This window comes from Pseudophryne corroboree, chromosome 3 (assembly GCF_028390025.1).
Source record: "Pseudophryne corroboree isolate aPseCor3 chromosome 3, aPseCor3.hap2, whole genome shotgun sequence".
NCBI classification, from domain to species: Eukaryota; Metazoa; Chordata; class Amphibia; order Anura; family Myobatrachidae; genus Pseudophryne; species Pseudophryne corroboree.
Genome location: NC_086446.1, coordinates 770,889,623 through 770,902,876, shown reverse-complemented (window position 1 = coordinate 770,902,876; position 13,254 = coordinate 770,889,623). Strand labels below are relative to the sequence as shown.

The window sequence follows — 13,254 nt, the reverse complement described above, 5'->3', positions numbered from 1 at the left end:
CTGGGCCAGCGCAAATGAGCCCCTTGTGGGCTTGCTGCGCTCACCACGCTGTGGGCATAGTGGCGCATTCTATTCTCCCTCCAGGGGGTTCGTGGACCCCCAAGAGGGAGAAGAACTGTCGGTATGCCGGCGGTCGGGATTCCGGCGCCGGTATGCTGGTCGCCGGCAAAGTGAAGACCACCCCTGAAAACCCACACTTAATAAATATACCCCCTTTTGTCCATCACTATCATTTGTTACTCACATTATACACTAGGTATATATATTTTTATATGTTATTCCTGGTGCATTGCTCTACATACGTTACAAAGTTCCAGGCTGGACAATCACTGAAACCACCCTCTTTTCATTTGTATTGTGATTTCACCATACTTGGATAGCATAGACATACAGTGTCCTGATGAAGCCCAACAGAACGTAGAACTTGCACCTGGTATAATTTCTAATTCTTGAAATGTTCTGATAAAACAGGAGTAAACCACTGACATAGTTTCAGAAATAAGTAAAATAAATGTCTGAAGACTTTCCAGGGTGTGGAAACTACTATAGATCTTTAGGTGAATAACAACATATTTTCCGAGTACCGGTACTACCTTTTATTATAGGAAGAAAACATTGATAAGCATGGCCGGACTACCCGTCTGGCACTTTTGGCAAATTCAAGAAGGGCCGAAGGGCAGGTTGGCCGGACCGGTCACAGAGAAGCCGTGAAGTCCCCAGTCTGTCCCTGCTCATAAGACATATGGAGTACCAAGTTTGAAGCTCAGCTCGATTTGAAACTGTGACTACAAATTAGAGAAGTTCTGGAATAAGAGAAGTGCTATGAGATATTTTCCATTCCGTACCTTCAAATATGACCCCACCTTGCTGGAAGGTCCAGCCTAGGTGGGAAAAGCCCACCTTAGCAATACTTGTACGAAACTGATGACATTAATTTAATTGTAAAATGAAAATGCAATGATGAAGTTTGTGAAGAGCATGTAGGCTTTGAATTATAACCTATTCAAGATGCCCACAAATTATTTCAAGATTGTTCCAAGGCTCAGACTTGCCTACATGGATAAATTTTTCCTGTTTACTTAACGATAGGTCCTTACTCTTACTGAGGTTACCATCAACGGAAGTCTACCATCAACATTGCTGGGCATTTAAGTTGGAAGCTCTTGATACCCTCACACGGTGACACTTTCTTGGTTGGAGGTTTTACTCTTGCTGCATTCGGTGGGTTTCGTAATTTCTTCGCTAAACGCGCTCTCCATGAGCTTGTGCAGGGATTGTCGCAGCTTGCTCTTGAAGTCTTTGCCCATGAAGACGTACAGTATTGGGTTGATGCAGCTGTTGGAATAAGCAAAGGCTTGGGAGAGTTCATCTAGATGACCCACTGTTGTATTTTTAATGTAGAGCATGATTATGCCAATGATGTGGTAGGGAGCCCAGGTCACAAAAAATGCCGCTATGATAGCAAATACCACCTTTGTGGTTTTTCTGCCTTCCTTCCCAAATCTGGAATCTTTAACTTTAAGAGCGAGGCGGATGTAACAGGCAGATATGATCACAAGAGGAAATAGAAAGCCGAATATCATACGTGTAGTGGCAATGATGACTTCGGTATCTGAAGCATGTGCGCCAATAGACACTAAGCTCTCATCCGAGAACAAATTCATTAACGAGTCGTCAATGTTATTATAATCTAAATTATAACTGAAGCTCTCGGTATGTTCACTGTCTGTATGGTCTTTGTACTCGTAGCCACACAGAGTGGTGTTTTCATATAAGTAGGTCTCTCGGTATATAAAGGCAGGAAGACACATCAGGAATGACAGTATCCAGATGATCAAGCAGACCAGCCACGCCATCCGTAGGCTGCGGTGATTCTGTGCCCACACGGGCATGACAACCAGGATGCAGCGGTCGATGCTTATAGCCACAAGGGTGAAGATGCTGGCAAACATATTAAGGATTACGATGGAAGGTAAGATCTTGCAGAGCGCTGGGCCATACAGCCATTCCCAATAGAAGGACTGTGCGATGGAGAACGGGAGGCTCAGGCAGCAGGTTATGTCGGCCAAAGCAAGGTTCCAAAACCAAATGGTATTCACTGTCCATTTCATCTTCACGCCAGTGACCCATAGCACCAGAATATTGCCAGGGAGACCCACCAGAAAGGTGATAGCGAAAACCAGTATGGTGAAGAGATGTGCCGGGCAAGTAACGCAGAGAGATTGCAGAGTGTGATCAGTGCTTCCATCACTGGCATTGAACATTCTGGTTCCCTGTAAAGACATTGAAGAGAGTCACTGGATATTTAGGCCACCTATTGCTCCAAACCTCATCATGTTTCCACATTCCTCAACAGTTCCCTGCAAATATGACTGCGTGACTAACTATGGGCCCGAACTTGGTTGGGTGGAGAAGGATATGGCCAAAGGCAACTGGAGTTTGACCAAGTATATCCCTGTAAATTGGCATGGCAAACATTGGCACTCATTCCCAGTTGATCGCTCGCTAGCTGCTTTTAGCAGCAGTGGAAACGCTATGCCGCTGCCCTCTGGGAGTGTATCTTAGCATAGCAGAAGTGCGAATGAAAGGATCGTAGCGCTGATGCAAAAATATTTTTGAAGCAGTTACTAAGTAGCTGCAGACCTACTCCTACCTTGCGATCACTTCAGTCTATTTAGTTCCTGCTTTGACGTCACAAACACGCCCTGCATTCGGCCAGCCTGCGTTTTCATCTGACACGCCTGCGTTTTTTAGCACACTCCCGGAAAACGGTCAGTTACCTCCCAGAAACGCCCCATTCATGTCAATCACTCACCGATCAGCAGAGCGACTGAAAAGCGTCGTTCGACCTTGTAACTGCATAGTTTTTGTGAAAGTACGTCGTGCGTGCGCACTGCGGGCCATACGCATGCGCAGAAAAGCCGATTTTTAGCTTGATCGCGGCGCTGCGAACAACGGCAGTTAGCGATTAACTCGGAATGACCCCCATTGTACTAAAGGTAATATTTTTATCAAGTAATATTTTTACTACCCCAGGATGGCAACCCAACCTGGCAATATTGCTGGGTCGGGAAGCCATCCTGTTGCCCAGGTCCAATGCCGAATCACACCCGGGAAGGACCCGTATCCAAATCCCGGGTGTGACCCGGCAATGGCAATGTGAACGCAGTATAAGGTGAATAAAGATTATGTATTGCTGTGAATTGCATTGCAGCGATAAGAAATCTTTCTTTGCAGGGGCAGGCCGCAAGAGTTAATCAATATTCCCGTATTGTATAATACATCGGATATAAAAGCTAATTATCTCTCTTGCACAGAAATATTACTTTGAGTGAAGTTTTAGTTCAGAATTAGTTCTGTGATAACACTTATGTTCAAAATAAGAAGAAGAAAAAGATGATTGTGGTATATGTTTTAAACATCTGTGAGCAGGAATGGACTGGGGCTTTAGGTGGTCATTCCGAGTTGTTCGCTCGCTAGCCGCTTATAGCAAACGCTATGCCGCCTCCCAATGGGAGTGTATCTTAGCTTAGCAGAAGTGCGAACGAAAGGATCGCGGAGCGGCTACAAAGTTTTTTTGTGCAGTTTCAGAATAGCTCAAAACCTACTCAGCTCTTGCGATCACTTCAGACTGTTCAGTTCCTGTTTTGACGTCACGAACACGCCCTGTGTTCGGCCAGCCACGCCTGCGTTTTTTCTGTCACGTCTGCGTTTTTCCAAACACTCCCTGAAAACGGTCAGATGCCACCCAGAAACGCCCACTTCCTGTCAATCTCTCTGCGGCCAGCAGTGCGACTGAAAAGCTTCGCTAGACCCTGTGTGAAACTACATAATTCGTTGTAATATTACGTTGTGCGTGCGCATTGCGCCGCATACGCATGCGCAGAAGTGCCGTTTTTTTTGCCTCATCGATGCACAGCGACCGAAAGCAGCTAGCGATCAACTCGGAATGACCACCTTAATGCGGCCTTGGCCTCTCTTTCACATACGCGCACCGAGAAGGGGCATAGTCGCATCTCAAGGGGGAGTATCATGAGTGAAGGGGGAGTATCATGAGTGATGGGGGCATGGCCTTGCAGCATTCCGGTCATGCTGGTTCACAGGGCTGGACCAGCCTATCTGGCCATTGGTCCTTCTGGCACTTCCCATAAATGCAAATGACTGTGTCTGTGAGTTACATTAACAAGTCTATTATAGAACTCAGCCTTTCCACATATCTTTATTTACAGGTCTATTCTCAGATGTATTTGTGACTTTCCTCCAAGGTGCAGCTTTTGCTGAAATAGAGCAGAAACCAGCAGGAGTCTGACACCTCTCCCATAAATAGCATGTATTACTCATCTTGATATTGCACTAACGTGTAAAGCTCCTTTAGTTGATTACTTTAATACAACAGACTAGGGGGACATTTACTAAGCAGTGATAAGAGCGGAGAAGTGAGCCAATGGAGACGTTGCCCATGGCAACCACTCAGCACTGAAGTAACATCTATAATTTGCATACTATAAAATTATACAGAGCTGCTGATTGGTTGATGGAGCAATGGCCCTCATTCCGAGTTGTTCGCTCGCTAGCTGCTTTTAGCAGCTTTGCACACGCTAAGCCGCCGCCCTCTGGGAGTGAATCTTAGCATAGCAGAATTGCGAACGAAAGATTAGCAGAATTACAAATAGAAAATTTTTAGCAGTTTCTGAGTAGCTCGACACTTACTTCTACACTGCGATCAGCTCAGTCAGTTTCGTTCCTGGTTTGACGTCACAAACACACCCAGCGTTCGCCCAGACACTCCCCCGTTTCTTCAGACACTCCCGCGTTTTTCCCAGAAACGGCAGCGTTTTTTTTCACACACACCCATAAAACGGCCTGTTTCCGCCCAGAAACACCCACTTCCTGTCAATCTCACTCCGATCACCATAACGAAGAAATTTCTTCGTTAAGCCATGAGTAAAATACCAAACTGATTAGCAAATTTACTTGGTGCAGACGCACTGCAAACATTGCGCATGCGCATTAGCGACTAATCGCTTCGTTGCGAAAAAAAAATAATGAGCGAACAACTCCGAATGACGGCCAATATCTCCACTGGCTCACTTCTCCGCTCTTAACACTGCTTAGTAAATGTCCCCCTAAGGAATACTTACCTACCTTCTCCGGGAGGAGGCAGCGTTGTAGGTGCATGGGGACATGGCCAGCAGCAGGATGGGTGTTCCAGGGGCGTGGCCAACAGGGTAGTGGACAGTCCGGGGGCGTGGCATCAGGATCGAATCGCGTCTTCGGACCCCCTCGGACCGCCCACTTGTTCTCTGCTGCGGGCGGCCGAGGAGGGTCGTGGAGGGGCAGCACGGAAAGCAGGAGGCTTGCCCACCGATTTTCTGGAGCCTCCCAGCCATTCCGGGAGAGTAGGCAAGTATGCCCTAAGGATCTCATTCAGTAAATTCTGCATTTTAGCAGAATTTGCAATCTTATGCCTTGAATGGGGGTCACCCATCGCAGAGTAAGGCCTCCCAGCATGCTAACCGCCAGCCCTTCATCTGTGACCCGCACTAATTGCGATCACGCCGCAATTAGTGCACAGTCACAGAAATTAGGAAAGCCTCCTTCCGGTGCAGCCTGGCTGCAATTTCAGGAGGCCAGACGCCATCTTCTTGTTCAGAGCGGCTGCGTGTGACATCCGGAGTCAAATCTCACGTGTTTTGGATTTCCCTGGAGTCGGATCTTGCATGTTTTGGATTCCATATTAAAGTTCCTTCCTTGAGATTTATTATTATTATTTATTCATAGTTTCTTATATAGCGTAGCATGTTCCGTTGCGCTTTACAATTGGAACAACAGTAATAGATCGAGGTAGGAGGGCCCTGCTCGCAAGCTTACACTCTATAGAGGTCCAGGGCCATTTCACACTGCAGAGCGGAGGGAGAGGATGTGGGACGGGGCTGGAGCAGTAGGAGAATTGGAGTGAACTCTCCGTGCGTACCCCCCTTTACTTAGTGGTGCGTGAGAACTGGGAATGGAAACGGTGACTGCCCGTCAGTGTCTGCAGACATCGTCATTGTCAGTGTTGGTCACACACACATACACACACACACACACACACACACACACACACACACACACACACAATGCAGTGCAAACACATGCAAAATATATGTGGTACGAAAATGCTCTTGAGCTAGATGCATCATCGCTTGGAGAGAGATAAAATGGAGAGTGATAAATGACCAGCCAATGAGCTCCTGTCATTTTTCAGACAGGGCCTGTGACATGGCAGTTAGAAGCTGATTGGCTGGTACTTTTTCTCTCTCCATTTTATCACTCTCCAAGCGATGATGCCTCTAGCCCCTTGTTTGTTAAAGTGAACCTGCACTTTCCTGATAAAGGAAATGATTCTGCAGTGCAGTATAGTGTATCTCTTGTGTATGAGCCTGGGTAGAGACAGCGTTGATTAGATCCAGAGGTGTAGCGTGTAGCCACAGCGCGCGGAGCACATGCGTGCTATGCCCCCCCACCCACCCAAGTGTGCATGTGGGGTTAAATTAAAGGGGTGTCTCTCAATGGCTGCCTCCCCCCCTGCATCTCCCCAAAGCTGCCTCCCCACTGTGTCTCCCAATGGCTGCCTCCCCCCCCCTGTGTCTCCCCATGTCTGCCTCACCTCCTGTGTCTCCACATGGCTGCCTTCCCCCCTGTGTCTCCCCATGTCTGCCTCCCCCCCCCCTGTGTCTCCCCATGTCTGCCTCACCTCCTGTGTCTCCACATGGCTGCCTCCTTCCCCCTGTGTCTCCACATGGCTGCCTCTCCCCCTGTGTCTCCACATGTCTGCCTCCCCCCCCTCTGTCTCCCCATGGCTGCCTCACCTCCTGTGTCTCCCCATGTCTGCCTCACCCCACTGTGTCTCCACATGCCTGCCTCACCTCCTGTGTCTCCCCATGTCTGCCTCTCCCCACTATGTCTCCACATGCCTGCCTCACCTCCTGTGTCTCCCCATGGCTGCCTCTCCTGTGTCTCCACATGGCTGCCTCTCCCCACTGTGTCTCCCCATGTCTGCCTCTCCCCCTGTGTCTCCACATGGCTGCCTCTCCTCCTGTGTCTCCCCATGGCTGCCTCGCCCCCTGTGTCTCCAAATGGCTGCCTCCCCCCTGTGTCTCCCCATGGCTGCCTCCCCCCAGTGTCTCCCCATGGCTGCCTCCCCCCTGTGTCTCCCCATGGCTGCCTCTCCCCCTGTGTCTCCACATGTCTGCCTCACCCCCTGTGTCTCCCCATGGCTGCCTCTCCCCCTGTGTCTCCACATGTCTGCCTCACCTCCTGTGTCTCCCCATGGCTGCCTCTCCTCCTGTGTCTCCACATGGCTGTCTCCCCCCTGTGTCTCCCCATGGCTGCCTCCCCCCTGTGTCTCCCCATGGCTGCCTCTCCCCCTGTGTCTCCACATGTCTGCCTCACCTCCTGTGTCTCCACATGGCTGCCTCTCCCCCTGTGTCTCCACATGTCTGCCTCACCTCCTGTGTCTCCACATGGCTGCCTCTCCCCCTGTGTCTCCACATGTCTGCCTCCCCCCCTGTGTCTCCCCATGGCTGCCTCTCCTCCTGTGTCTCCACATGGCTGCCTCCCCCCCCCGTGTCTCCACATGTCTGCCTCTCCCCACTGTGTCTCCCATCGCTGCCTCTTCCCACTGTGTCTCCCCATGGCTGCCTCTTCCCACTGTGTCTCCCCATGGCTGCCTCCCCCCCTGTGTCTCCCCATGTCTGCCTCTCCCCCTGTGTATCCCCATGACTGCCTCTCCCCCTGTGTCTCCCCATGGCTGCCTCTCCCCCTGTGTCTCCCCATGGCTGACACATGGCTGCCTCCCCCCCTGTGTCTCCCCATGGCTGCCTCTCCTCCTGTGTCTCCAACATGTCTGCCTCCCCTCCTGTGTCTCCACATGGCTGCCTCCCCCCCCGTGTCTCCACATGTCTGCCTCTCCTCCTGTGTCTCCCCATGGCTGCCTCTCCCCCTGTGTCTCCCCATGGTTGCCTCTCCCCCTGTGTCTCCCCATGGCTGCCTCTCCTCCTGTGTCTCCACATGTCTGCCTCCCCTCCTGTGTCTCCACATGGCTGCCTCCCCCCCGTGTCTCCCCATGTCTGCCTCTCCCCCTGTGTCTCCCCATGGCTGCCTCTCCTCCTGTGTCTCCACATGGCTGCCTCCCCCCCGTGTCTCCCCATGGCTGCCTCTCCCCCTGTGTCTCCCCATGGCTGCCTCTCCTCCTGTGTCTCCCCATGGCTGCCTCCCCCCCTGTGTCTCCCCATGGCTGCCTCACCTCCTGTGTCTCCACATGGCTGCCTCTCCTCCTGTGTCTCCCCATGTCTGCCTCTCCCCCTGTGTCTCCCCATGACTGCCTCTCCTCCTGTGTCTCCACATGGCTGCCTCGCCCCCTGTGTCTCCACATGGCTGCCTCCCCCCTGTGTCTCCCCATGGCTGCGTCCCCCCTGTGTCTCCCCATGGCTGCCTCTCCCCCTGTGTCTCCACATGTCTGCCTCACCTCCTGTGTCTCCACATGTCTGCCTCACCTCCTGTATCTCCACATGGCTGCCTCTTCCCACTGTGCCTCCACATGGCTGCCTCACTTCCTGTGTCTCCACATGTCTGCCTCACCTCCTGTGTCTCCACATGGCTGCCTCCCCCCTGTGTCTCCCCATGGCTGACACATGGCTGCCTCCCCCCCTGTGTCTCCCCATGGCTGCCTCTCCTCCTGTGTCTCCACATGTCTGCCTCCCCTCCTGTGTCTCCACATGGCTGCCTCACCCCCCCGTGTCTCCCCATGGCTGCCTCTCCCCGTGTCTCCCCATGGCTGCCTCCCCCCCTGTGTCTCCCCATGGCTGCCTCTCCTCCTGTGTCTCCACATGTCTGCCTCCCCTCCTGTGTCTCCACATGGCTGCCACCCCCCCGTGTCTCCACATGTCTGCCTCTCCTCCTGTGTCTCCCCATGGCTGCCTCTCCCCCTGTGTCTCCCCATGGCTGCCTCTCCCCCTGTGTCTCCCCATGGCTGCCTCCCCCCCTGTGTCTCCCCATGGCTGCCTCTCCTCCTGTGTCTCCACATGTCTGCCTCCCCTCCTGTGTCTCCACATGGCTGCCTCCCCCCCGTGTCTCCCCATGTCTGCCTCTCCTCCTGTGTCTCCCCATGGCTGCCTCTCCTCCTGTGTCTCCACATGGCTGCCTCCCCCCCGTGTCTCCCCATGACTGCCTCTCCCCCTGTGTCTCCCCATGGCTGCCTCTCCTCCTGTGTCTCCCCATGGCTGCCTCCCCCCCTGTGTCTCCCCATGGCTGCCTCACCTCCTGTGTCTCCACATGGCTGCCTCTCCTCCTGTGTCTCCCCATGTCTGCCTCTCCCCCTGTGTCTCCTCATGACTGCCTCTCCTCCTGTGTCTCCACATGGCTGCCTCGCCCCCTGTGTCTCCACATGGCTGCCTCCCCCCTGTGTCTCCCCATGGCTGCGTCCCCCCTGTGTCTCCCCATGGCTGCCTCTCCCCCTGTGTCTCCACATGTCTGCCTCACCTCCTGTGTCTCCACATGTCTGCCTCACCTCCTGTATCTCCACATGGCTGCCTCTTTCCACTGTGCCTCCACATGGCTGCCTCACTTCCTGTGTCTCCACATGTCTGCCTCACCTCCTGTGTCTCCACATGGCTGCCTCCCCCCTGTGTCTCCCCATGGCTGACACATGGCTGCCTCCCCCCCTGTGTCTCCCCTAGAGATGAGCGGGTTCGGTTCCTCTGAATCCGAACCCGCCCGAACTTCAGGTTTTTTACACGGGTCCGAGCAGGCTCGGATCTTCCCGCCTTGCTCGGCTAACCCGAGCGCGCCCGAACGTCATCATCACGCTGTCGGATTCTCGCGAGGCTCGGATTCTATCGCGAGACTCGGATTCTATATAAGGAGCCGCGTGTCGCCGCCATTTTCACACGTGCATTGAGAGTCATAGGGAGAGGACGTGGCTGGCGTCCTCTCCGTTTAGAGAAGAGAGAGACACAGTATTTTGGGGAGCATTATTAGGAGGAGTACTACTATACTGTATACTACTATACTTACTACTTGCTGAAGTGATATTTATAGATTAGATAGTGTGACTGTAAGTGTATTATCTGACTTGTGGGGGAGACACTGACAGTGGGGAGCAGTTAGAGTCTGAGAGCAGGACTCAGGAGTACATATAACGTACAGTGCACACTTTTGCTGCCAGAGTCAGTGCCACACTGCCATTGTTGTGACCACACTGACCACCAGTATAATAATATATTTTGTGATTGTCTGCTTAGGCCTCGGAGTACTAGTTGCAAGTTGCAACGTGACCTGAAGTGACCACCAGTTTAATAATCAATCACCACCAGTTTAATATATATATATATATATATAATTGTATATAATATATATATATATATATAATATTGTATACCACCTACCCGTGGTTTTTTTTTTTCATTCTTCTTTATACATACTACTATAGTAGCTTACTGTAGCAGTCTGCGGTGCTGTGCTGACCTGACAGTGTCCAGCAGGTCCGTCATCAGTCATTACATAATAAATATATATAGTACCTGTCCGGCTGCAGTACTAGTGATATTATATTGATTTCATCTCATTATCAATAATTTATCATCCAGTCTAGACTCTATATTAGCAGCAGACACAGTACGTTAGTCCACGGCTGTAGCTACCTCTGTGTCGGCACTCGGCAGTCCATCCATAATTGTATACCACCTACCCGTGGTTTTTTTTTTTTCTTTCTTCTTTGTACATACTACTATAGAGTATAGTAGCTTACTGTAGCAGTCTGCGGTGCTGCTGAGCTGACAGTGTCCAGCAGGTCCGTCATCAGTCATCATTACCTAATAAATATATTATCTACCTGTCCGGCTGCAGTACTAGTGATATTATATATACATACATATATATATTGATTTCATCTCATTATCAATCATCCAGTCTATATTAGCAGCAGACACAGTACGTTAGTCCACGGCTGTAGCTACCTCTGTGTCGGCACTCGCCAGTCCATCCATAATTGTATACCACCTACCCGTGGTTTTTTTTTTTCTTTCTTCTTTGTACATACTACTATAGAGTATAGTAGCTTACTGTAGCAGTCTGCGGTGCTGCTGAGCTGACAGTGTCCAGCAGGTCCGTCATCAGTCATCATTACCTAATAAATATATTATCTACCTGTCCGGCTGCAGTACTAGTGATATTATATATACATACATATATATATTGATTTCATCTCATTATCAATCATCCAGTCTATATTAGCAGCAGACACAGTACGTTAGTCCACGGCTGTAGCTACCTCTGTGTCGGCACTCGCCAGTCCATCCATAATTGTATACCACCTACCCGTGGTTTTTTTTTTTCTTTCTTCTTTGTACATACTACTATAGTATAGTAGCTTACTGTAGCAGTCTGCGGTGCTGCTGAGCTGACAGTGTCCAGCAGGTCCGTCATCAGTCATCATTACCTAATAAATATATTATCTACCTGTCCGGCTGCAGTACTAGTGATATTATATATACATACATATATATATTGATTTCATCTCATTATCAATCATCCAGTCTATATTAGCAGCAGACACAGTACGTTAGTCCACGGCTGTAGCTACCTCTGTGTCGGCACTCGGCAGTCCATCCATAATTGTATACCACCTACCCGTGGTTTTTTTTTTCTTTCTTCTTTGTACATACTACTATAGAGTATAGTAGCTTACTGTAGCAGTCTGCGGTGCTGCTGAACTGACAGTGTCCAGCAGGTCCGTCATCAGTCATCATTACCTAATAAATATATTATCTACCTGTCCGGCTGCAGTACTAGTGATATTATATATACATACATATATATATTGATTTCATCTCATTATCAATCATCCAGTCTATATTAGCAGCAGACACAGTACGTTAGTCCACGGCTGTAGCTACCTCTGTGTCGGCACTCAGCAGTCCATCCATAATTGTATACCACCTACCCGTGGTTTTTTTTTTCTTTCTTCTTTGTACATACTACTATAGTATAGTAGCTTACTGTAGCAGTCTGCGGTGCTGCTGAGCTGACAGTGTCCAGCAGGTCCGTCATCAGTCATCATTACCTAATAAATATATTATCTACCTGTCCGGCTGCAGTACTAGTGATATTATATATACATACATATATATATATTGATTTCATCTCATTATCATCCAGTCTATATTAGCAGCAGACACAGTACGGTAGTCCACGGCTGTAGCTACCTCTGTGTCGGCACTCGGCAGTCCATCCATAAGTATACTAGTATCCATCCATCTCCATTGTTTACCTGAGGTGCCTTTTAGTTGTGCCTATTAAAATATGGAGAACAAAAATGTTGAGGTTCCAAAATTAGGGAAAGATCAAGATCCACTTCCACCTCGTGCTGAAGCTGCTGCCACTAGTCATGGCCGAGACGATGAAATGCCAGCAACGTCGTCTGCCAAGGCCGATGCCCAATGTCATAGTACAGAGCATGTCAAATCCAAAACACCAAATATCAGTAAAAAAAGGACTCCAAAACCTAAAATAAAATTGTCGGAGGAGAAGCGTAAACTTGCCAATATACCATTTACCACACGGAGTGGCAAGGAACGGCTGAGGCCCTGGCCTATGTTCATGGCTAGTGGTTCAGCTTCACATGAGGATGGAAGCACTCAGCCTCTCGCTAGAAAACTGAAAAGACTCAAGCTGGCAAAAGCACCGCAAAGAACTGTGCGTTCTTCGAAATCCCAAATCCACAAGGAGAGTCCAATTGTGTCGGTTGCGATGCCTGACCTTCCCAACACTGGACGTGAAGAGCATGCGCCTTCCACCATTTGCACGCCCCCTGCAAGTGCTGGAAGGAGCACCCGCAGTCCAGTTCCTGATAGTCAGATTGAAGATGTCAGTGTTGAAGTACACCAGGATGAGGAGGATATGGGTGTTGCTGGCGCTGGGGAGGAAATTGACCAGGAGGATTCTGATGGTGAGGTGGTTTGTTTAAGTCAGGCACCCGGGGAGACACCTGTTGTCCGTGGGAGGAATATGGCCGTTGACATGCCTGGTGAAAATACCAAAAAAATCAGCTCTTCAGTGTGGAGGTATTTCAACAGAAAAGCGGACAACAGGTGTCAAGCCGTGTGTTGCCTTTGTCAAGCTGTAATAAGTAGGGGTAAGGACGTTAACCACCTCGGAACATCCTCCCTTATACGTCACCTGCAGCGCATTCATAATAAGTCAGTGACAAGTTCA

At 50.1% G+C, this 13,254-nt stretch overlaps 1 protein-coding gene across 2 annotated transcripts in view; it reads right to left on the bottom strand.

Moving 5' to 3' along the window:
• Window positions 1-346: 346 nt before the first annotated feature.
• Window positions 347-13,254, bottom strand: part of C3AR1 (complement C3a receptor 1) — a 107,682-nt gene continuing 94,774 nt past the window's right edge. For both annotated transcript variants that reach the window (XM_063962518.1, XM_063962520.1), the window contains exon 2: window positions 347-2,273. In XM_063962518.1, coding sequence (XP_063818588.1) covers window positions 1,173-2,264 — 1,092 coding nt within the window. In that variant the 5' untranslated portion in view covers window positions 2,265-2,273 and the 3' untranslated portion in view covers window positions 347-1,172. The remainder of the gene's footprint in view (window positions 2,274-13,254) is intronic.